The following is a 23,110-nucleotide window of genomic DNA, read 5'->3' as shown; positions in this document are numbered from 1 at the left end:
ACATGCTCTGGTCCCAACTCTTTCCAGCAGCCTTGAAACAGATGATTCCTTAGAAAAGCTCCAGAATTATTCAGGGCTGCTTTCTATTTTTGCTTTATGTATTCCAAATACAAAATCCCAAATCCAATTCTAAAGTTTAAACCAAAGTCTTAATAAAATAATCCTCGGATTCAGCACCTGGATTGATGTTCTCATCCTTTAGAGAATAGAATTGTTCCCAGGTTGCTCCCTTTAGTACTTCTATTCCAGTTTGTGCAGTAACACAGCTAATCGTGCTACCAGAAATGGAGCTACACAATAATCCCAAGTCACGCTTTGTCCCAGTCTTGACACTTTTCCCCTGGCTCTTTATCCAATGATCTATTCAACTCATTTTGACTCTATCTTGTCAGACAGCTTATCCACTGCACCTTACATGAAATCAGTTGGTTTTCTTTATTTACATATTTTCTTTTATCTTTCTCTTTTAAGCTTTTTTGTTTGTTTGTTCGTTTGTTTTTGGATTCAGGGAGCACATGTGCTTATTTGTTACCTGGGTATTTACTACATGCATAATGGTAGGGATTGGGATTCTAGTGTACCTAACACCCAAATATTGAACACTGTACCCAATAGGTAATTTTTCAACCCTCACCGTCCTTCCACCCTCCTTACTTTTGGAGTCCCCAGAGTCTATCTCCATCTTTATGTCTATGTATATCCAATGTTTAGCTCTCAATTAAAAGTGAGAACATGTGTTATCTAACTTTCTGCTTCTGAGCTAGTTCACTTATCTCTTTTAAGCTTTAAACAGATGTTTTTGACCTCAGTCTTAAGTTTGTTCAGCATTTCAGCATTCGGAGCTTTTGCTCATGGTTACCTTTGTGTGAAATTTGCACTTTCATTTCCTGGCCACATGAATCACTGCAACCTCAAGCAGACACAGCCATCACTGTGCACTCAGACTTGGCATTTGGTGCCCAGCCCAGTGAGAAGGGCCCATGACGAATAGCCTTATGGCTGGTACCACTGAGTCCTCAGCTGATCACACAATGAAGCAACTAACAGCCCTGCCCATAATAAACACATCCAGAAGAGACCCCAAAATCCCTGCCAAAGAAGACATTATTGTGTTTTTCACTTAAAGAAAAGCATTCATTACATTCATAAGAAAATTATTATTTGCATTCTTCTTATCATATACATGTATTCACTATTAAAATTTTTAAGGCAATCTGTAATTTAAATGTTATCTTTCTGGTTATTCTGTATACATACATATGGGTATGTATTTTATTAAGTTAATGTTCCTGTGCTCTAGATCACCCTATCTTCATTCACAATGGAGTAGAAAACTGAACCTTAGAATGGATTCAGTTTAGGACCCAAGATGATGGGATGAATCGCTATGATAAGCAGGTTGGCTTCAGCTTCAACAAAAAAAATGTTTCTACATCGTTGTCTATCTAAGCACCTCTTAGACTGGAGGAGGACATTTGGTGGGGCAGGATTATGCTGGTGGTGATGGAGGTTGTGGTAGTAATGAGCTGGCCCTATGGGAGGGGATGCCTGTCCCCTAGAGGTCTACTTACTTTGCTGCAAGAAACAAGCAGGCATCCTGCTTGCCTGGAGTCCTTCATGGCTGGTTGCAATAACTTATTTTCTAAGCTAACCCCAGATGCTCAGTGCCTTATTTTTATAAGCACAATTCAATGTTGAATAGAAAGGAGTCATCATGTACAGCAAAGAATAGAGTATTTTAAAGCAATCTTTTAATTTAATTCATTATGAAACTTGTTTTGAAAAAGGAAAAATAATCCTTGGATTCAGCACCTGGATGTGTGAAATGTGTCTTGAGGCATATTTCAGCAGGTCTCTCAAGCAGGTAAAAAGATGGGATCGCCAGAGTAAATGACACTTGGGGGTCCTAAGTACGGAGGAATCCTGGGGGAGGATGCTGAGCTAAAAGCTAATTTGCAAGGATTTGCCTTCTTTTTTCCCTTCAGCACATCCTTGTGAGCTCTACTGCCGACCCATAGACGGACAGTTTTCTGAGAAAATGCTGGATGCTGTCATTGATGGTACCCCTTGCTTTGAAGGTGGCAACAGCAGAAATGTCTGTATTAATGGCATATGTAAGGTATTGGGTATGTTTCCTTAATCTACAACTTTATAAAATCATGACTTTTACTAATTTGGGAAATCAGATGTTCTAAGTTTGTGCTTTCATGGCATTTACACCTCATCTGTTTTTTTATATGTGGTTCATGAAACAAAAACATAAGACTTCTCAGTGTTCATCAAAGTAACAGTTTTGGATTGAATAGTTTTTTCCTTCTGCAGTCATCTTCATTTCTTGATTAGTTGATGTGCCCTATGATATTATTTTAGACATTGAGCATGAAAAAGAGGAATTATCAGGAAAACCCAGCTCAGATTATTTCAGTGGCATTAAACTTGAGAAAAACTGAAATTAATAATAGTTTCTATGGTACTTTTCATAATGCATTTTCACATTTAATTCTCCATTGACTATCAACATGAGCTTCTCAGAGAGACGGCATGACAGTAGTTACAAAACAGGTTTCTGATTTCTATGTAATTTTTCCACATTCACTTCATTAACCAAGTCTATATAAATTATTTAGACCTGATGTGTTGATGCTTTTAAGTGTGTAACCATTAAAGAATTCCTTCTTGTTGCTTGCATTTTATTTTGTAAGGAACTGAGGAGCAGGACTTGTGATCCAACCCCCAGGCATAAATCTCAGTTTAAAGAGAAAGTGTTTTTAATTGGTTAAATGAAGATTTTTTAATCAGTTAGTAAATCATAATGGTTTAGCACTTGGGTTTTAGAATATGAACTCAACACCATCATTTACTAGTTGTATGATCCTATACATCTTTCTAAGACTCAGTTTTCTGTCATAAAACTGGGATATTTTTATGTATCTGCCTAGTTGGGGTTGTCAAAAGAGTAAATAAGGCCTGTTAACCTAAATAACAGACAGAGAGAGACTCTCTAAAAGAAAATGAAGCTTATTTGGGAATAGTGCATTGCAATGGGAATATGTATGCCACAGTTAACTATGTGCATATTTAGGAAGGTAAAGGAAGACAGGGGTTTTTAAAAGAAAATAAAAATTTTTAAAGGAAAGAAGTTGAAGAGAATTGCCAAATTGTTTTTAAATAATTATTATTTCCTGCAGAGATCAATAACAAGGGTGACACCAATCCAAGGTTGCTCAGGAAGTTGCTGGGCAGATGTCGTTGCAAAAGTATTCTTTGTGTAAGGTTGTAATAGCCTTTGTGCAAGGTTGTGGTTTTTGCAGAGCCTTTTTCATCATCAGGCATACAAGGGTGAGAACTCATTCTTCCTAGCCTTCCCTGGCTATATTTATCAGGGTTTTTTCTTAACATTAGTTACTCCATTTTGATTCTGACAACTTTCACAGGTAATATATGTTAAGCTCTTAACAGGGGCCCTGGTGTAAAATAAACTCTTAGAAAACAGATTTGTAAACTCAACAAATTTTGTTTTTTAAAAATATTTATAATATTTTTTCCACTGGACAAAATTATTCCCTGTGACAAGCTCTTGCCCCTAAATATTCAGCACTCTGAGAAGGTTCATATTTCTCTATACAGTTGCTTTTTCATTTATTTTGTTCAAGGCACTTGTTTTCCATCACAGGCTAAAGATGCTATTTCTATCAATGCAGTTATTTAGCTCTAAAAGATAATTTCAGCGTCACATTTACTCCTCAGTGATTAAAGTCCTCAGCCCTAGCTGCACATAATAATCACCAGGGGAGATTTTACAACATCAATGCCCAGATCCCACATCCCAGAGATCCTGAATTAATAGGTTTGAAATAGAGCCCAGACATCAGTAATTTCTAAAAGCTCTCCAGGCAATTCTAATAAGTAGCCAGGATTGAGAACCATTATAAGTCGGATGCCTTTCTTGAGCCCAATCAAATGAACCCAATAGAATAAGCCAGATTTTGTCAGCCTGCCTTACTCTTTGTGGGAGCCAGTTAAGACCTGTTAGAAGCTATAATTGCCCACTTTCTGTCTATACCACACTGATTTGAGTTTTTAAGCTGAAAAAATGGTGTCAAATCAAATATGCTTAATAGCCTAAGTACTTTATCTTCAAGGATCCAGGTTGTAGGTAGTTCCATGCTCCTTACTTGTTAGTCTTATTGTTACCCTCCTTATTCATTTACTAGTTTTTTCACAGGGGATTGAGCATGTAGTGACATAAAAATATATGCTTTCAGGAAAACAATGTATGCAGTGTTTGTCTAACCTGCATTCTTTGTGAATATGAAAATTTGGTTGCTTATATTCATGTCTATTTTGAATTTACAATATGTGCCAATATTTTGGTATGAGTTGCAGATTATATTGTCAAGGAAATTATCAAGCCCCGATCAGAACTGAATTTGTTCTGGGAGGTAACTATCTGTGCCCTTCCCCCTAGTTTTTTTTGGTAAGCTTGTTTATCAAAGATATAGATTTAAACTTTGACTTTTCAGGACACCTTCTGTTTTAAATTACCAGGATGACATAGAATAAGCTTTTAAAAATGAGCAAATGCCCTACTCACCTCCACCCACTTCCAGCTCTGAACTCTCACTCTCATACCCACTGTCTGAGGCCAGCTTGCTAACCTTCCAGCTCTCTCCTCTCTTTCTCCTGGTAACCAGTTGCTTGACTTCAGCTCCTGGACTCCTCCCTCTTCACACAGTCAGCATAACATTGGCTGAATTTCCTTCTAAAATAGACCAGATGCCCTGGTCTATCCATCAGCTGCTCCCTAACTTTCTCTTAGCCTTCCCCCAATCTCTTACCCCAGTTCTGGATAAGGTTCTGGATCAACCCCATCACACCCTTTTTTGATCTTAGCCTACTGTGCACTCCTTAAAATAAAAATTCAACGTTGTGCATTTGTGTCCTTACAAAGTCAATGTCTTCAATCCACCTAAGCTTTTACCCTTACCTGACAATCTTCCCACTATCCCGAGTTAGCTTCCTCACTCATTTCTCTCAAAAACTGTTTTGGACCTTCTTTCATCTCCAAGGCCATTTTGGCCATCTCAGTGATAAACTAAACATCCCTAAATCAATTTCTCTGAGCCAGATCTACGTTCAGAATACCAGGTCCTATCTTCTGACTCTCAAAAGCCCAACAGTTACTTCAATCTTAACGTTTCTAAATTAAAATTATACCTAATTCTTGCCCCAACCTGTTCTTCTATAGCACTTCTTTTTGGAATGATGCTAAAACCATTTAGGCTTACTGATATCTAGGCCAGAAATCAGTAAGTCATTCTTGGGTCCTTCTCAACTCTCCTCTCCAGTTAATTACTCACTATAACACCACCACTACCACCACCACCATCATCACCATCACCCCACTATCACCACCACCAACACCACCACTGCTGCCATCACCACCACCATGTCCACCACCATTATCACCCAACCATCACCACTACATCATCACCACCACTACTACCACCACCACCATCAAATCACCACCACCATTACATCACCACCACCACTATCATCAAATCACCACCACCCTACCGCATCACCACCAGCCTACCGCATCACCACCACCATTACCACCAAACATCACCCCACACTACCATATAACACCACCACACATCACAGACAACGTTACACTACCACATTACCATAAATCATTCATCACCATCAACACCATCATCAAATCACCACCACCATCACATCACCACCACCACCACCATCACTACCATTAAATCACCACACCATTACCACATCACCACCACCACCATCAAATCACCACCACCATCACATCACCACCACCACCACCATCACTACCATTAAATCACCACACCATTACCACATCACCACCACCACCATCAAATGACCACCACTACCGCATCACCACCACCACCATTATTACCATCAAATCACTACCATCACTACCACATCACCACTATCACCATCACCACTACCATCACCCCCATCACCACCACCACCACCAAATCACCACCACTACTACCACATCACCACCATCACCACTACCACCATTACCCTGCACCACCATCACTGTCACCACCACCACCCCCACCACTGCTACCACCATCGTGCCCCGCACCATTATTGTCCATCACCACCACCACTACATCATCATCACTATTATCACCACCTTCACCATCATTACCACCACTACCATCACTATTCCCACCACCATTGTAATTGATGATAAGATGGGAAATGAAAGTGATTTTTTTTCACAGACACACTACCTATTGGGGTGATTGCCTGGCATATTCAGAGTCACATCAGAAAAGGGCCATGCTGAAGTCATTTTCCACATTGGGTAGCAGCATTGGAGCCACCTCTGATTCTGCTGAAGGCAGAAAGAGCATACTGTTGTGGGCTTTCTGTGTTGCCAGAGCGTGTTATGAAGGAGAAGAGTGAGGTTTGTTTCTTTTCCCCTGAGAGCCCCTTATGTTTTATATGCAACGAGAAGGACTGGTTTATGTCTTCATAAACCTTCATACAACCTTCTGTTGTATACTTAATTCAGTTTTTATTGTACTGCATGCAGCTCACAGGAAAACTAAATTGGGTAGGTCTCTGCAAGAACCCATTTAATATGCTGTGGGACAGAATGTTGGGGACATGGGTGTGTCTCCTTCCCCCAACCCTTGTCTCTCAGTTATGCAGGCAAATATTACTTTAGAAATATAAAACTACCCATTCAAGAAAAAAGGCTTGGGCTTCAGATATTTGCTTTTCTGACTTTCTTTCCTTTATTCTTCACATTTTTTATATCTATTTCCCTGTTGGTAGAGATTAAAGAAAATACTTTAAAATTAATATGCCTCAGAGTCAATCTCCCTAGCTCATTCTAAATCAGTGAAGGAATGAATGCCACTGGGAATATGGTTGTAGATGTCAGCTTATTAGAGGGTGCTCAAGCTCAATGCAAACATATTGCTTGTGAAGGGTGGACATTTTACTCATAGTCACTAAAGGCACCTGTTTCACACATTGCTTTTTTTTCCATTGTTATTAGCATAATTAAATTTTGGTGTTTTTTTTTAAATATCTTAGCACTTAATCTTTTTCCCCCCACTAGGTGAAGCAGCCCAGTCTTTGGACCTAAAGGAAATTAAAGACAGTTAACCTAAAGAATGAAGCTATTTTCTGTTAGTGGGCATTCATTCTCTGTTTAGCTGGTAGAGGGTGTGTTTAAAGACTCAAAATAAGCCTGGTGTGGTACCTGTAGTCCCAGCTACTCAGAAGGCTGAGGTGGGAGGCCAGGAGTTCAAGGCTGTTGACTGTGAATAGCTACTGCACTCTGGCCTGAGCAAAATAGCAAGATCCCATCTCTCTAAAAAAAGATTCAAACCATTCTTCCTTTGAGTAGATTTGAGGTGGCTTTCAAGTTAGAAAGAAAATGATCTTTAAAGATCAAAAAGGAAATGAAACTATCTGGACACAATTGTTCCCAAATAATAAAGAAACTTATGACTAAAGGAATATGGTATAGCTTTCCCTTGTGGTCATGGAAGAAAGCAAGCCACAGAAAAGTCCAGGTGAAGGTCAGATATGGTTCATGACTTTCAATCTAAGTGTCATGATTCTTTGGTATCCACTCCCACAGAACACCCCAAGCTTCGTGGCTCTCCTTTTCCAGGATGAGAACACATCTGAAAGAGACTTGCTGCTCTACCAGCTTCAACTCCAAGCAGTTTTCACAGTTAGTTTTTTGGAACATTTTCATAGATTTTGTTCAGTTCTGCCTCTGATTCAGGAAATTAGAGACCTCACTCAAGGTGTGCCTTCCTCCCCTCTGAGCAAATAGTGCCTTTACCATTGGTGGATGCTTTGATATTCCTCTTGCTGCCACCAGGAGCAAACATTTGTCCTTGTACCTGGTACCTCCTGCCCAGTCTTATAAAGCACCAAAAGGGAAAGAAGAAGTCATAGATCCAGGCAAGGGTGGCGTCCCCTGCCTGGGCATTCATCCTCCACCTCTCTTCCCCACAGATGGTTGGCTGTGACTATGAGATTGATTCCAATGCCACCGAGGATCGCTGTGGTGTGTGCCTGGGAGATGGCTCTTCCTGCCAGACTGTGAGAAAGATGTTTAAACAGAAGGAAGGATCTGGTAATAAACAAATAAATAATCGAAGTGGCAGAGGATCAAAGGTTGGGGGCAAGATAAATGGTTGATTTATTCCTAGTTTTTGTTTTTATTTTTTTAAACAGTCTGTGATTTTCAAAGTATTCAAAATGGTATATAGCCTTTACCACAAAGGAGTAAGGGTTCTTTGGCAGTTGTGGGAAAGGGGTTGATTGCTGACAATATACAGGATGCATCACAGTGAGATAGAGATCTGAAATGGCCTTGTGGCTGTGCACAGGAACAGGTGTAAGAGTGTGATCTCTGGGAGAGGATCCCCTTTGGGAACAAGCATCATAAGAGGATCCAGCATTAAAGCCAATGGCATTGGAACAGACCAAGAACTAGGGGAGAGAAGAGATCAGAAGCTGGCTGAGAAGGCTGCAGACACAAGGACAGATTCTGTAGCGAGGACAGAAGCCAGCAATGGGTTTACAGGCAAAAGAATTGGGGTGCACCTTCAATTCAAAGTCAAAAGAGAAGCAAGGCAGGGTTGCATCAAATCTCATTTATTCCCAATTGCTCCCTGGGAGGGGGTCCCACCCCCTGGTCCCTTATGACTTTCCAGACAGCTCCTCCACCTAGCATCCCCTTCTTACCCACACTTTACTATTCTTTTCCCATAGTCACCTTTTGCGGAGTTTCTTCTCTGTGCAGCTTTGGACTATGGATAGTCCTCAGGACATGAAGAGTCCACCTTCAAGGGTGGACCCCAAGGAAGAGTCAGTTCCCAAGGAAGGCAGCTAAGAAAGGGTGAACCATTATATGGGAGCCATGGCAGATCTTACACCTCTGAGTTTCCCTCACCTGAGGGGTGAAGGAATTGAGATAATATACACCACTTTCCACCAGTCATGGGTTGAGGTTACTCTAGGGAGATCGGACTGTTAATTCTCTGGATTCCATAGAGATGCTGGGAGTAGGGAATCCACCATGCACTATTGCAGTAGGGCCTGAGGGGAGAGGGGCAGTGTCTGCTACACAGGGGTGATGCCCAGGACAGGAAGTGATAGCCACTTTGAGAGATGGTAAAGCCCTGTTTTCCTGGATTCTGGAAAAATAATATCTCTCTTCTAAACGTGCTTCCTACCCAGGATGAAGTTATTGAGTAGGATCCTGAGAGGATCAAGTGTGTCCTTCAGTTAATTACATGACTTATTGTTCCCTAGTAATCATAACAGCAAACAGTCTAAATTTAATTTCCATCCCTATTTTTCATCTTTGACTATTGGATTACTAAGGTTAAATTGTGAGATGTAATGCTTGTCTTGCCCATGAGAATTACCATTGGAAGATTGTATTTCATGTCTTTGATTGATAGCTTTATTATGGATGAAAAATACTCTCTGGATTACTTATTTGGAATGTGAATGATAAGCCGTATGTCTTAGGCTTATGATTAAGCACCCTGTGATAGCCAATGTTTTTACAAGCTTTACAAAGGTGTTTTGTAAATATTTTTCATTATTTATGTGACTTTACTTACTTATAAAAAGTTACACTTAAAATCATATTTCTGCATTTAACCTGTTTTTTTTGTTTTTGTTTGTGTTTTTGTTTTTTTGAGACGGAGTCTCACCCTGTTGCCAGGGTGGAGTGCAGTGCTGCAATCTCAGCTCACTGCAACCTCTGCTGCTGGGTTCAAGCAATTCTCCTGCCTCAGCCTCCTGAGTAGCTGGGACTACAGGTGTGTGCCACCACACCCAGATAATTTTTGTATTTTTAGTAAAGATGGAGTTTCACCATGTTGGCCAGGATGGTCTTGATCTCTTGACCTCGTGATCCACCCTCCTTGGCTTCCCAAAGTGCTGGGATTACAGGCATGAGCCACCGTGACCAGCTAACCTGTTTTATTTAATTTTCTTTATGAGTTCCTATCTTGGCCTCTGAAGTGCTGTTCTTCTAATATTATGATAACTCAATTGAAAACCAGGGTTGTTTTCCCCAGGTCTCTTCCACTTAACCTTGTAATCCCTTAGGAAATCCAACTCTAATTCTGGGTTATTTCCTCTGCCCTGGTCTCTTGGGAATGAGAAAGAGGGATTATAAATGTCTTCTGCTCCCCTCTTACCCCTACCCCTTCCTGCCTCCAAGATCTCAATACATCTAGCCACATGTCAACCACTGAGCATTTGACATCTCCCTGTGCCTTTGTGTTTTCCATTCTCTTTCTCCCACATCCCTTTCCTACAATTCCTTTCCACCAGCTTCTAACAAGAGGGTTATGGTTGCTTACAGTGTGTTACAAGATTCCAATTATCTCACAACCCTCTTTTGAGATAACTGAGACTAAGAGTCTAAATCTAAGGCAATGCATTTTAACTTCTCAAAACATCTACCAGGTACTGTTGTTTTTATATATTTCTTCCTCACTCTGTGGTTTGTGAGCCTGTCAAACACTGGTTTGTATCTGAACCAGACACCTACGTGTCACTGCTCTCAAGCCTGGGATCAGACATGGACCAACCTTTCCCAGGAGCCTCCACACATCAATCATGAGATATTGGCCTGCAGTGAGCATTGTCTCAAATGGACAGCATAAATCTTTAAAAAGACAAGCTGACTACTGTAGATAGATTGCCCAGGGTTAATGGTATAACCTCTTTATGGGCACATTTTTATTAGAAATTTCAAAGACTGGAGACCAAATATGACAGTGAGTAAAGTCCGTTTTTGTGGACCACAAAAACAGTTGGATAAGATGTGTGTTAGCATCAATAATGTATGATGTCTCTTACCACAATCTCAGAAATGAGGGCCTATTTTTTGCCCCATCCTCAAACATCCTGGATATTCTTTTTTTTTTTTTTTCCGAGATGGAGTCTTTCTCTGTCACCCAGGCTGGAGTGCAGTGGTACGATCTAGGCTCACTGCAATCTCTGCCTCCTGGGCTCAAGCAATTCTCCTGCCTCAGACTCCCTGGTAGCTGGGATTACAGGTGCATGACACCACGCCTGGCTAATTTTTGTATTTTTTTAGTAGAAATGGAGTTTCACCATATTGGCCAGGCCGGTCTCAAACTCCTGACCTTATGATCCACCCATCTCGGCCTCCCAAAGTGCTGGGATTACAGGCATGCTGAGTATTCGTTCAGCTCAATGTGCTCAAGACTGGGATAGGGATGGAATAGTTTCTCCAAGTGGTCTCTTGGACCCAGAGACTTCTTGTTTGAGGTCAAAATTATGTTTCTCCTCTTCCCCTCATACTGGTGCAAGCAGCTAATGCTTACACTGGTGAAGATGCAAGAAAATTGATTTGCTAAACAAATATACTCATCATTCTTAATACCATTGACCCTTGAATAACATGGGGTCGAACCAAATGAGTCTACTTAGTATGAGGATGTTTTTCAATAAATATATTGAAAAATGTTTTGGAGATTTTTGTGACAATTTGAGAAAACTCACAGATGAACTGTGTAGCCTAGACATATCAGAAAAATTAAGAAAAACGTATGTCACGAATGCATAAAATATATGTAGATATTAGTCTTTTTTATCATTTACTACCATAAAATATACACAAATCTATTATAAAAAGTTAAAATCTATTAAAACTTATGAACACAAACACTTACAGACCATACACGGCACCATTTGCAATTGAGAGAAATGTAAACAAACCAAAGATGCAGTATTAAATCATAACTGCATAAAAGTGACTGTAGTAATACTGTACTACCATAATAATTTCATAGCCACCTCCTGTTGCTATTGTGGTGAGCTCAAGTGTTGTAAATATCTGCTTAAAATGCTGTGTGATGCTTATCATTTCTATGTGAGGAGATTTGTTCAGTTAATTGTGTATCACAGTAAAAAGTGATCTCCTGCAATTCTTGAATATTTTTCATTGTGTTTAGCACAATACCATAAACCTTGAATAACACCATGGGATTCATACAAAGTGCCACTAGTGATGCTGGAAATGCTCCCAAGAAGCAGAGAAAAGTCATGATATTACAGGAAAAAGTTGAATTGCTTGATATGTACCATAGACTGAGGTCTGCAGCTATAGCTGTCTGCTACTTCAAGATAAATGAATCTAGTGTAGAAAAGAAAATTTGTAAAGCCATCACTACAGCTATGCCAGCAGGTACAAAAACCTTGCACTTTTTGTGAAACTTTTTATCTTTCATGTAGCTTTCACATCGGTGGAGGACTGCTATAGGAAAGGCACACCATACCTATAGACTCTGAAATGATTCAACATAAAGCAAAGTCATTGGCCAGGTGCAGTGGCTCACGCCTGTAATCCCAACACTTTGGGAGGCCAAGGAGGGCAGATCATGAGGTCAAGAGATCGAGACCATCCTGGCCAACATGGTGAAACCCTGTCTCTACTGAAAGTACAAAAATTAGCTGGGCGTGGTGGTGTGCGCCGGTAGTCCCAGCTACTCAGGAGGCTGAGGCAGGAGAATCGCTTGAACCCAGGAGGCAGAGGTTGCAGTGAGCCCAGATCGCGCCACTGCACTCCAGCCTGGTGACAGAGTGAGACTTCATCTCAAAAAATAAATACATACATACATACATACATATATATATAGCAAAGTCATTATATGACAACTTAAAGCAAAAGGAAGGAGAGGGACCTAAAGCTGGATAATTTAATACCTGCAAAGTATGATTTGATAATTTTTGAAAGAGGTTTGGTTTTAAAAATGTCAAGATAACAGGAGAAGCAGCTTCTGCAAGAGACATCAGATGAGTCTCCAGCTGCCATTAAGAAAATCCTTGAAGAGAAAAAAAAATCTGCCTAAACAGATTTTTAATGTGGATGAAAGTACCCTATTGTGGGGCAAAAATGCTAAAAAGGACATTTACTAGTAAAGAAGTTAAACGAATACCAGATTTAAGGCAGGAAAGAATAGGCTACCTCTATTGTTTTGTGCAAATGCAGTCAGGTTTTGATCTGTAAAGGAGCTAACCTAACAAGCCTTGAAGGGAAAAAGTAAACACAAGCTGCCAGTCTTTTGGTTGTACAAAGAGAAGGCCTGGACAATGAGAATGCTTCTTCTGAACTGGATGCATCGATGCTTTGTCCATAAAGTCAGGAAGTACCTTGCCAGTAAGGAACTGCCTTTTGAAGTTCTTTTGATATTGAACAATGCCCCTGGCTACCCAAAACCCCATGAACTCAGCACCAAAGGCATCAAAGTGGCCTACTTGCCCAGAAACACAGTGTCTCTAATTCAGCCTCTAGATCAGAGGGTCATAAGGATCTTTTATGCTCGTTACACCCAATACTCTTTGGAAAGGAGTGACGACATTATGGAAGAGAACTCTGATAGAAACGTCATGAAAGTCCAGAAGGCTTACAACGTTGAAGATGCCATTGTCCTAGAAAATGCCATGAAAGCCATCAAGCCCAAGAGTAAATTTCTGCTGGAGAAAACTGTGTCCCAATGTTGTGGATGGCTTCACAGGACTTGTAAAAGAGACAATCAAGGAAATCATGAAAGAGATTGTGAATATGTGAGAAAGGCAGGGGTGAAGGGTTTCAAGATATGGATTTTGGAGAAATTCAAGAGTTGCTAGACACCACACCAGGGGAATTAACAGAAGACAAATTGATGAAGAGAGTGCTTCCGAACAAGGACCAGACGACTGTCCCGGAAAGAAGATGGAGAAGAAACAGTGCCAGAAAACAAATAGACATTGGACAGTCTAACAGAAGGGTTCTGATTACTCAAGACTGCTTTTGGTTTCTTGTATGACATAGACTCCTCTATGATACAGACACTGAAACTAAAGCAAATGGTGGAAGAAGGATTGGTACCATATAGAACACTTTTAGAGAAATGAAAAAGCAAAATGTCAGACAGAAATTACAATGAATTTCCACAAAGTTTCACTGAGTGTGTCTGCCTCTCTTCCTCCATCTCCACTTCCTCCACCTCTTCTACCTGAGAGAAAAAGCAACCCCTCCTCTTCATTTTCCTCCTCAGCCTACTCAACATGAAGACAACAAGGATGAAGGTGTTTATGATGATCCACTTCCACTTAATGAATAGTAAATACATTTTCATTATGAATTTCTTAACATTTTATTTTCTCTAGCTTACTTTATCTTAAGAATACAATATCTAATGCATATAACACAAAAATATGTTATTAGTGGACTGTTGATATTATTGGTAGAGCTTCTGGTCAAGTAGTTAAGTTTGGGGATAGTCAAAAATTATACACAAATTTTTTTACTTCCATAGGGGCTCAGTGCCCTAACCCCTGTGTTGTTTAAGGGCCACTTGTACTTTGGAGCTATTCTTACTGGTCCTTCTTTTATCTACAAGCTATTCAGAAGCAGTAAATTAAGTATGCCTTTTTCAATCTACCCATAATAAATATTTCTAATTTTGGATTTTCTCTCTTAAGTGGAAGAATAAAAAGCAAACTCTGTTAATTTTTTTTTCTATTTAGGTTTTCATTTTTTAAAAGCAAGAGGCAAGGTGGTAGACACAGTATTTCATACCACTTGATTTACCTGCATCAGCTGTGCTATGAAAAGGCATGCAACATCCTAAGTAAGAAAATGACAAAGGGCTAATATCCAGAATCTACAATGAACTCAAACAAATTTACTAGAAAAAAACAAACAACCCCATCAAAAAGTGGGCAAAGGATATGAACAGACACTTCTCAAAAGAAGACATTTATGCAGCCAAAAAACACATGAAAAAATGCTCATCATCACTGGCCATCAGAGAAATGCAAATCAAAACCACAATGAGATACCATCTCACACCAGTTAGAATGGCCATCATTAAAAAGTCAGGAAACAACAGGTGCTGGAGAGGATGTGGAGAAATAAGAACACTTTTACACTGTTGGTGGGACTGTAAACTAGTTCAACCATTGTGGAAGTCAGTGTGGCGATTCCTCAGGGATCTAGAACTAGAAATACCGTTTGACCCAGCCATCCCATTACTGGGTGTATACCCAAAGGATTATAAATCATGCTGCTATAAAGACACATGCACACATATGTTTATTGCGGCACTATTCACAATAGCAAAGACTTGGAACCAACCCAAATGTCCAACAACGATAGACTGGATTAAGAAAATGTGGCACATATACACCATGGAATACTATGCAGCCATAAAAAATGATGAGTTCATGTCCTTTGTAGGGACATGGATGAAACTGGAAACCATCATTCTCAGCAAACTATCACAAGGACAAAAAAACAAACACTGCATGTTCTCACTCATAGGTGGGGCTTGAACAATGAGAACACATGGACACAGGAAGGGGAACATCACACACTGGGGCCTGTTGTGGGGTGGGGGGAGGGGGGAGGGGGGAGGGACAGCATTAGGAGATATACCTAATGCTAAATGACGAGTTAATGGGTGCAGCACAGCAACATGGCACATGTATACATATGTAACAAACCTGCACATTGTGCACATGTACCCTAAAACTTAAAGTATAATAATAATAAAATTTTTAAAAAAAGAAATAAAAAGAAAATGACTCCAGATAGCAACACTCGGAGGGCATTTATTTTTAAAAAACATTAGCCTCAATTACATGTAATCAATATCTTCCCTGAGGTGGTCATACATTAGTGATTTTAATCAGCTATTCCAGGCAAGCGTTTGAGAGCCAAATGGAACTTAATTAAATACTACACAAGCCACATTTTTGTTCCTCTGGATGAGAGCTGCCAATTTGAAAAATGAGGCTGAGATTGTGATCTGTATCCAGTTTCAAAGCAAATTATTCTTGCTGGACAGGCCAGTGTTTGACCCCCAGTACCCCATACTTTAGCACCAGAGGAAGATGAAGAAATTGAGGCACTTTCAGGTGACAAAGAGGAAGGGCTTGCTCATCAGACCAAATAACCTAGGGCATATCCAGTGGAAAAATGACCAAGATCATCAGTGTCTTAAAACTGTATTTTATATTTTTTTAAAAAGTTGAAACAACAAAGAATAGTTAGCTTACAAAAGAGGAAAATCACTGACTATTAGAGCTGAGAGGGACCACAAATGTCATCATTCAATCCCCTTCTGTGCAATGAGATTCAAAGAAGTTAGATGAATCAATGAAAGTCATAGAGCTGGTTTGCAGAAATGCAGAGACTAGAATGCAAGTCTTCCAACTCCCATTGCCCCAGAATTCCTTTCACAATGCCGACCTCCAATTCCATGTTCTTTCCATTTTATGAGGTAATGGTTCTCAAGAAGCATAAATAAGGTGAATGCATAAAATGTTTAGCACAGAGCCTGGCAAACACTGACAACCACTAAGTGTTAATTCCTTTTTCACCAGTATGCCTCTTACCATAATGACCATTAAACAAGAATAAGACTGTGGCTAGAGTTGATTGTTATCTTTAAGTAAATGTCAACATATGATGCTTTTTCAGAAGGCTGAATTAGAACACGTGAGAATAAATTATAAGTTCCTACTTCAGCAACATATAAAAGAAAAAATGAGAAAGAAAACTTTCTAACAAATAGAATCGTCCAACAGTATAAAAGTCTGTACTCAGAGTTGAGTTCCTCATCACAGGCTGTATTCAAGATAGCCAGATGGCAAACAATCTGAGATTCCCTCCAGGATTTTCTTAATGAATGGAAGCTAGGATTACGTTACTTCTAAGAGTCTGTCTTTAACCTGCTGGCAAGAGGGGGAGGGTGAGGAAAAGTACATATCCAATGCAATGTTTAGGAAGTCTAATTTAATAGCAACAAAGGGAGAAGCAGAAGTACTAGCAGGAAGCTAGCAAGGAGCTTTAGGGTTTTGAACTACCAACATAAAATTACAGAAAAATAAATGCTAGATCAATCACAAAAGCTTCAGAGTCCAATCTGCACTTATTTCACCCCTCCTTACAAAACTGGGCACATGTTGAGTCACAAAACTCCTGAGAATTCTGGTCCTGTCCAAGTTCTCAAAAATCCCCCATAATTAGTGCTTCTGCCAATCCCAGTGGCCACTCAGCAAGGTCACTAAATGATGGGGAGGCTGGAAAGAGGTGAACAATGGGTCAGAAACAGTTTGCATTCAGCTGAGAAGCTGGTATGCCTCTTTCATGACTGTGTCTTCTCTCCTTAGGTTATGTTGACATTGGGCTCATTCCAAAAGGAGCAAGGGACATAAGAGTGATGGAAATTGAGGGAGCTGGAAACTTCCTGGCCATCAGGAGTGAAGACCCTGAAAAATATTACCTGAATGGAGGGTTTATTATCCAGTGGAACGGGAACTATAAGCTGGCAGGGACTGTCTTTCAGTATGACAGGAAAGGAGACCTGGAAAAGCTGATGGCCACAGGTCCCACCAATGAGTCTGTGTGGATCCAGGTAATGCAGAAAGGAGGGAAACTGCTGACATGTGTGCTAGTTAGAATACTTCTCATTTTTCCCCAAGGTATTTCCTAGGAGACATTAAGTCAGAATCTTTAAAACCTCTTTTAGCAAGGAGCAGGAGGGGAATGAGATATTAGTTTGTGCTGTTAATCCTTTATTGCCTAGATATTGCTGAAACCCCCATAACAAAATGCAAGGTGCTCTAAAACCACCCACTGGGAGGTTTGAGTTCAGCTTCTGGGCTGATTTATTTGAGGGTGATTGTTCCTCAAGTCTATTGTTATTGTGGCACGGGTTTCCAAGTAGTTTTCCAGCAATGGGGATAAACTGACATGTTACTCTGCATTGTCCTCAAACAAAGCATTTGGCTTTGTGAAATTCTTGCTGGAAGGAGGAGTTAGAATACAATATGTGCTCTTCAAAGGTACAAGAAATTTGTGTTTCATATTGGGCACAGAACTGTAGGAAAGGAGTGGAATTAATATACCAATAGCAGCAAGGCAGGTTGAGAATGGCAGATGGCCAAGGAGTTAGATCCAGCCACAGTCTAAAGTTAGAGACATCCTTTTCAAGCCAGAGATCAGAGCACTCACAGATGCTGAAGGTCAAGCATGGCAGCTGTGATCCGTGAGTGTCGGGAGACTTTGCTTCTGAAGCAGGCAAGGATTAACGCATGGGAATCCCCAGTCCCGGGGAGCAACCAATCCAGTGCCTCTATGTTTAAGGTGAATCCATTTTAAACGTGATAAGTAGATTGCCTGCATGAGAGGGAAGTAAGGGGAAGATCGCAAGAGCAGCATACCTAAGCTAAGCCCATGACCATTGTTAGCTCAGAACTACTATTTGTTAAAGGTACTGAGTAGCCTGAGAGGTAGGGAAAGCCATCATAAGACGACAATAACAAACATAATACAAGTTAACATTTGCTGAGGCACTGTTCTAACCACTTTACATGTGTTTACTCATTTAACCCTCACAACAATCCTACAAATAGGCACTGTTTATTATCCCCACTTTGTATATGGGCAAACTATGGCACTTACCTGTATTCACAAAGCTGGTAAGTGCATAAGAACACAAAGTAACCTATCGGCCGATTGTTGGAAAGGACAATCCTTGCCATTTCCACAGAGTACTCCCCATATGATTTGATCTCCCCATTTATGTGAACTGAAATTCCCATGAGAATCCAGCCAAGAAATAATTGGATGGAGAGTATATAGCTATAGAGGTAGATGTAGATATATAGATATGAACTTAGACACAGACATAGGTATAGACATAGGCAAGACATAGGTATAGATCTGTTTAATGGCATTTGTTCCAATGCATGCTCCCATTACTGATTTTAGATGACTGACATTGTGTGGTGTTTTTACATGACTGGCTTACGGTATAAAGTCATGACAGTTTGACATGACCCCTCTCCTGCCTTTTAGCTTCTATTCCAGGTAACTAACCCTGGCATCAAGTATGAGTACACAATCCAGAAAGATGGCCTTGACAATGATGTTGAGCAGCAGATGTACTTCTGGCAGTACGGCCGCTGGACAGAGTGCAGTGTGACCTGTGGGACAGGTGAGAAACAGCGACCCTCACTATGAAGCCATGCCAGCCTCAGAGCAGGTCGTAGAGGCGATTACACCAGTGATTTGCTTTGTGCTCTCTGCCCATGGATCTGCAGGGCTCCACCAAGATGGCCAAGGGCCTCTGTGGACAGTGAACATACAGGGGCATGGTTTGAAGAGAGGTAGTTTTTCTTTTATCAACTCTATATACTGGCCTTTTATAGAGCTCATAAAAACTTTGATAAAAGTTTTCAGCAAAACCTTTGTTTGAAGGTTTCGTTACATGTCAAACAAAAAGGATTAACAACCACTGCTCTGGTTGAGAACCTGAGGACCACAAAAGCAGAACAGCTCCTCAAACGTGTACCATAAATCATGGCCAAATTCAAACCACAACCAGCTCTTCTGATTCCTAACCCAGTGCTCTTTCTCTATCTCCTATTTATTCATTTTTACACATATAGCAGGGGAGTAGCTTACTCTCACAAAATCGAGCACTGGAGAGGTTCACTTGCTGCCATGTATTAGTTAGGATGGGATAATTTCTGCCACAAGAACAAAAAAATTGAAATCTTAGTAATTCAACACAATGAAGGTTGATTTTTAACCCATTGTATGCCTGAAGCAGGTTAGAAGGCTCTGCTTCATTTCCTACATAAGACATACAAAACCCATGGCTTCCAGCTTGCCCCGCAAGGAAAGAAAGATGGGAGAGGCACCCTGACTGTTGACAGCTTTGGCCCGGAAGTGCTGCAAGTCACTTCCACTCACATCTCATTGGTTGGCGTTAGTCACATGGGCACCATCTAACTGCAAAGGGAGGCTGGCAATTATGGAGGCGTACGTGGACATTTGAGGAGCATGAAATATCTCTGCTGCAGTCCTGGATGAACCTTCTCAAACCCTATGAAGGCAGGGGTCAGGGCCTTTTGAATACTTGGGGCTATATCACTCATTTAGGGGGCTTTAGTAATATCGCCATATGCAAAAGCCTCTACCTCTCTTTCTCCTTTGGGTCACGTCTAAGTCTCTTCTGAAACTTCTTGCCTCTAGCCTGTAACTGCAACCTGCAAAACTAGGACAGCTGCAGAGTGATGTGCCAGAATTGGTAATGTAGCAAAAGGGAAGAAAACTGAAGCAGTGAATGGACCAGAAGACCATGGCCTACTCCCCCACAGGCTTCCCTCTCACATACCGGGTCTCTGCAGCACCTGCACTGGCTTTCCCACCCCTGAGAGTTGTGCACCATCAACCTTATAAACAGTTTTTGTATTATCAACTTCTTTCTTTCCCTATTTCAGCACAGAAAGCTGAGGTTAGCTTTTAGAATTCATAAGAATAAAATTAAATTGTGTGATATTTAACAATGCTAACTAACCCTCTGGAAATCTATCGAGGTCAAAGGTGCAGTCTGGGGCAGCAGCCATGAGCGGTGTTGATAGGAGAGTCAGTCCTGCCATTCCTACCGCTGCCTCTAGCATTTCCAAATGTACTGCCCACCACTGCCCAGGGTCAGGGGCTGGGCTTGGAGTTAGGTGAAGGCAATTTAAGCAGAAAATAAGTGGGTGAAAAAAACTTCCCCTGAGGAGGAACGGGAGGAAAATGAAGTCATTGTGACTGTAGATAGAAATACTTTGTTGATTTGTCATCCCCTTTGTTCTCATCTTTCTGTGAAATACAAGTTTAAGCTCTAAGTCATTCGTCGCAGGACACCATGGAATGAAACACCAGTGCTGATGGCAGGGACTCCTGAAAGAAACAAGAGAACATCCTCCACTTGCTTCTATTTCAAGATAGAATGGACCCTTTGCATCACACACACAATATTTCAGAACATCAGGAATCAAGAGATAAGTGGCTGACGTGTGCAGTGATCATAAAAAGACATCTGAAGTCAGCTAGGAAATTGGAAATTCTTACCAGATGTGAATCAGACATTTGGTTTTGTTACAGCCTAAGCCTTCAGCAGCACCTCCACCTACCTAGGTAAATGTCACTCTGATTACTAAGCCTTAATGGAAAAGATCACAGTGCTCACATGCTCACCTGAACTTCAGCCACACTGTTTGAGTGAGGGCGAATCTTACTCTGGCAAAGGAGAAAGACAGCAGCATATCTACTGTAATACTCTCAAACATGGAGGATGAAATGCTATTATTCACACAGGATACACATTGCTAAATGTAACATTGGAAGGTTGCCTGAAACACTGAATCATTCAGTGATAGATTTTGATTTCATTTAAGCTAAAACTTTCTACACTGTAAAAGTAAGTTAAACACATTACTGAAACATGAAAAATTATCACCACCCTAACACATGCACTTTTGCTACTTTGCTTTTCTTTCTTTTCAGTGCATTTTTTCTAATCATAGATGTATATAGTTGTGTGTATATGGATGCATTTATGTACATTACACACATATATTTTCACTTATCACAATACGGATACTTTTTCATGTGTTAGACAATCTTCATAGCTATCAATTTTAAGGATGCATTTAATTTGCTGAAAAGATAAAGCAAAACTTACTTAACCAATTCCTTATTGCTGTTCTTCTGATGAGCATTTGGGGACCTGTGTAAAAAAACGGTCTCCAGAGTTTTAATTTCTATGTGAAATTTCTAGGTTCAAAGAATGTAAAATACTCTGATAATTGACTTATACCAAATTACCAGATAATATTAACTTATTACCAAATTGATTTCCATAGTAAATGGGTTACAAATAGGTGGTAGCAATTATTTTATTTTTTTAATTATTGTGTTATTTTAGTTTTACTGAGAAACATTTCAAACATACTAGCAAAATAGAGAATGTAGTAACAAATTCCTTTGTACTAACCACTCAGCTTTATTGCTGTTACCATTTTGCTGTTTGTTTCAATCTTTACTCTTAAAGACAAAAACAAAAATCCCACAACTACAAACAAGAAGTGCATCCCACCTCCACTTCCTTCACTTTTTCCCCAGAGTTAACTAGGGTTGTGAAACTAGTGTTTATTATTCTCATGGATATGGTTAAATACTTTTACTATACATGTGTATAGCCATACACATTATATAGGATTATTTCTCAGGCATTTAAGCTTTCTGCAAATAGTATCATATGCACTAAACCATGCTTTGCCTTTTTTTTCCCTCAACATTATGCTTTTAAGGTAAATCCACATTGATTAAAGTAGCTCTGGTACTTTTTTTTTCTGTCGCCCAGGCTGGAGTGGAATGGCACGATCTCGGCTCATTGAAACTTCTGCCTCGGGGTTCAAGTAATCTCTTGCCTCGGCCTCCCGAGTAGCTGAGATTACAGGCATGCACCATCACATCCAGCTAATTTTTGTATTTTAGTAGAGACAGGGTTCACCATGTTGGCCAGGCTGGTCTCAAACTCCTGACCTCAAGTGATCCACCTGCCTCGGCCTCCCAAAGTGCTGGAATTACAGGCATGAGCCACTGTGCCCAGTCTCTCATACATTTATTTTAAGGATTGTGTACTATTCCATTGCATGAATATATCATGATTTATTTATACATTCTACTATTTTGAAGCTATAAATATTTCTGCAATTCTGTAATGAATACCTTATGATTATTCCCTTATTACCTCAATATTTGGGCTTCTTTAATATGTATGCCCAAAAGTAAAATTCCTAGGTCATACAGTCTGTGCATATTGGAGGAGTAAATCTGTGAACTCATAGGGTGCCGTGGAATATTTTAAATTTTCCAGGGAAACAATGAAATGTTAAAGGGAAACACAGTAAGAGTTAACATTTCTTGGACATCATGTGTCTACTACCAGCTCGAGGTAGTTCAAGGTTAGGTCATACTACACTCTTTTCAATGACATTCTATGTTTGTGAAACTGGTTTTTCAGTGGTTGCTGTGATTAAAAAATCAAGTACACCTGAAAATCAATGTGAAACCAGAAATATGGTGTCTCATTCCAAGATCTGAAAAGTTGTACGGTATCCAATAGATGCACACATCTCATCAAGTTAATTTAAAATCAAACAAAAATACTATTTTGTTTTTCTTTTTTTTTTTTTTTTT

At 40.1% G+C, this 23,110-nt stretch overlaps 1 protein-coding gene across 2 annotated transcripts in view; it reads left to right on the top strand.

Annotated features, from left to right (window-relative positions):
* Positions 1-23,110, top strand: part of ADAMTS12 (ADAM metallopeptidase with thrombospondin type 1 motif 12) — a 364,317-nt gene that overhangs the window by 250,967 nt on the left and 90,240 nt on the right. The window contains exons 13-16 of one of the 2 annotated variants that reach the window (XM_032135809.2): positions 1,986-2,119; positions 8,038-8,158; positions 17,239-17,483; positions 18,929-19,067. In XM_032135809.2, coding sequence (XP_031991700.1) covers positions 1,986-2,119; positions 8,038-8,158; positions 17,239-17,483; positions 18,929-19,067 — 639 coding nt within the window. The remainder of the gene's footprint in view (positions 1-1,985; positions 2,120-8,037; positions 8,159-17,238; positions 17,484-18,928; positions 19,068-23,110) is intronic. The other variant, XM_032135811.1, reaches the window with a different exon arrangement.

This window comes from Hylobates moloch, unplaced genomic scaffold, assembly GCF_009828535.3.
Source record: "Hylobates moloch isolate HMO894 unplaced genomic scaffold, HMol_V3 SCAFFOLD_17, whole genome shotgun sequence".
Lineage (NCBI taxonomy): Eukaryota > Metazoa > Chordata > Mammalia > Primates > Hylobatidae > Hylobates > Hylobates moloch.
This window is presented reverse-complemented; position numbering and strand designations above follow the sequence as displayed.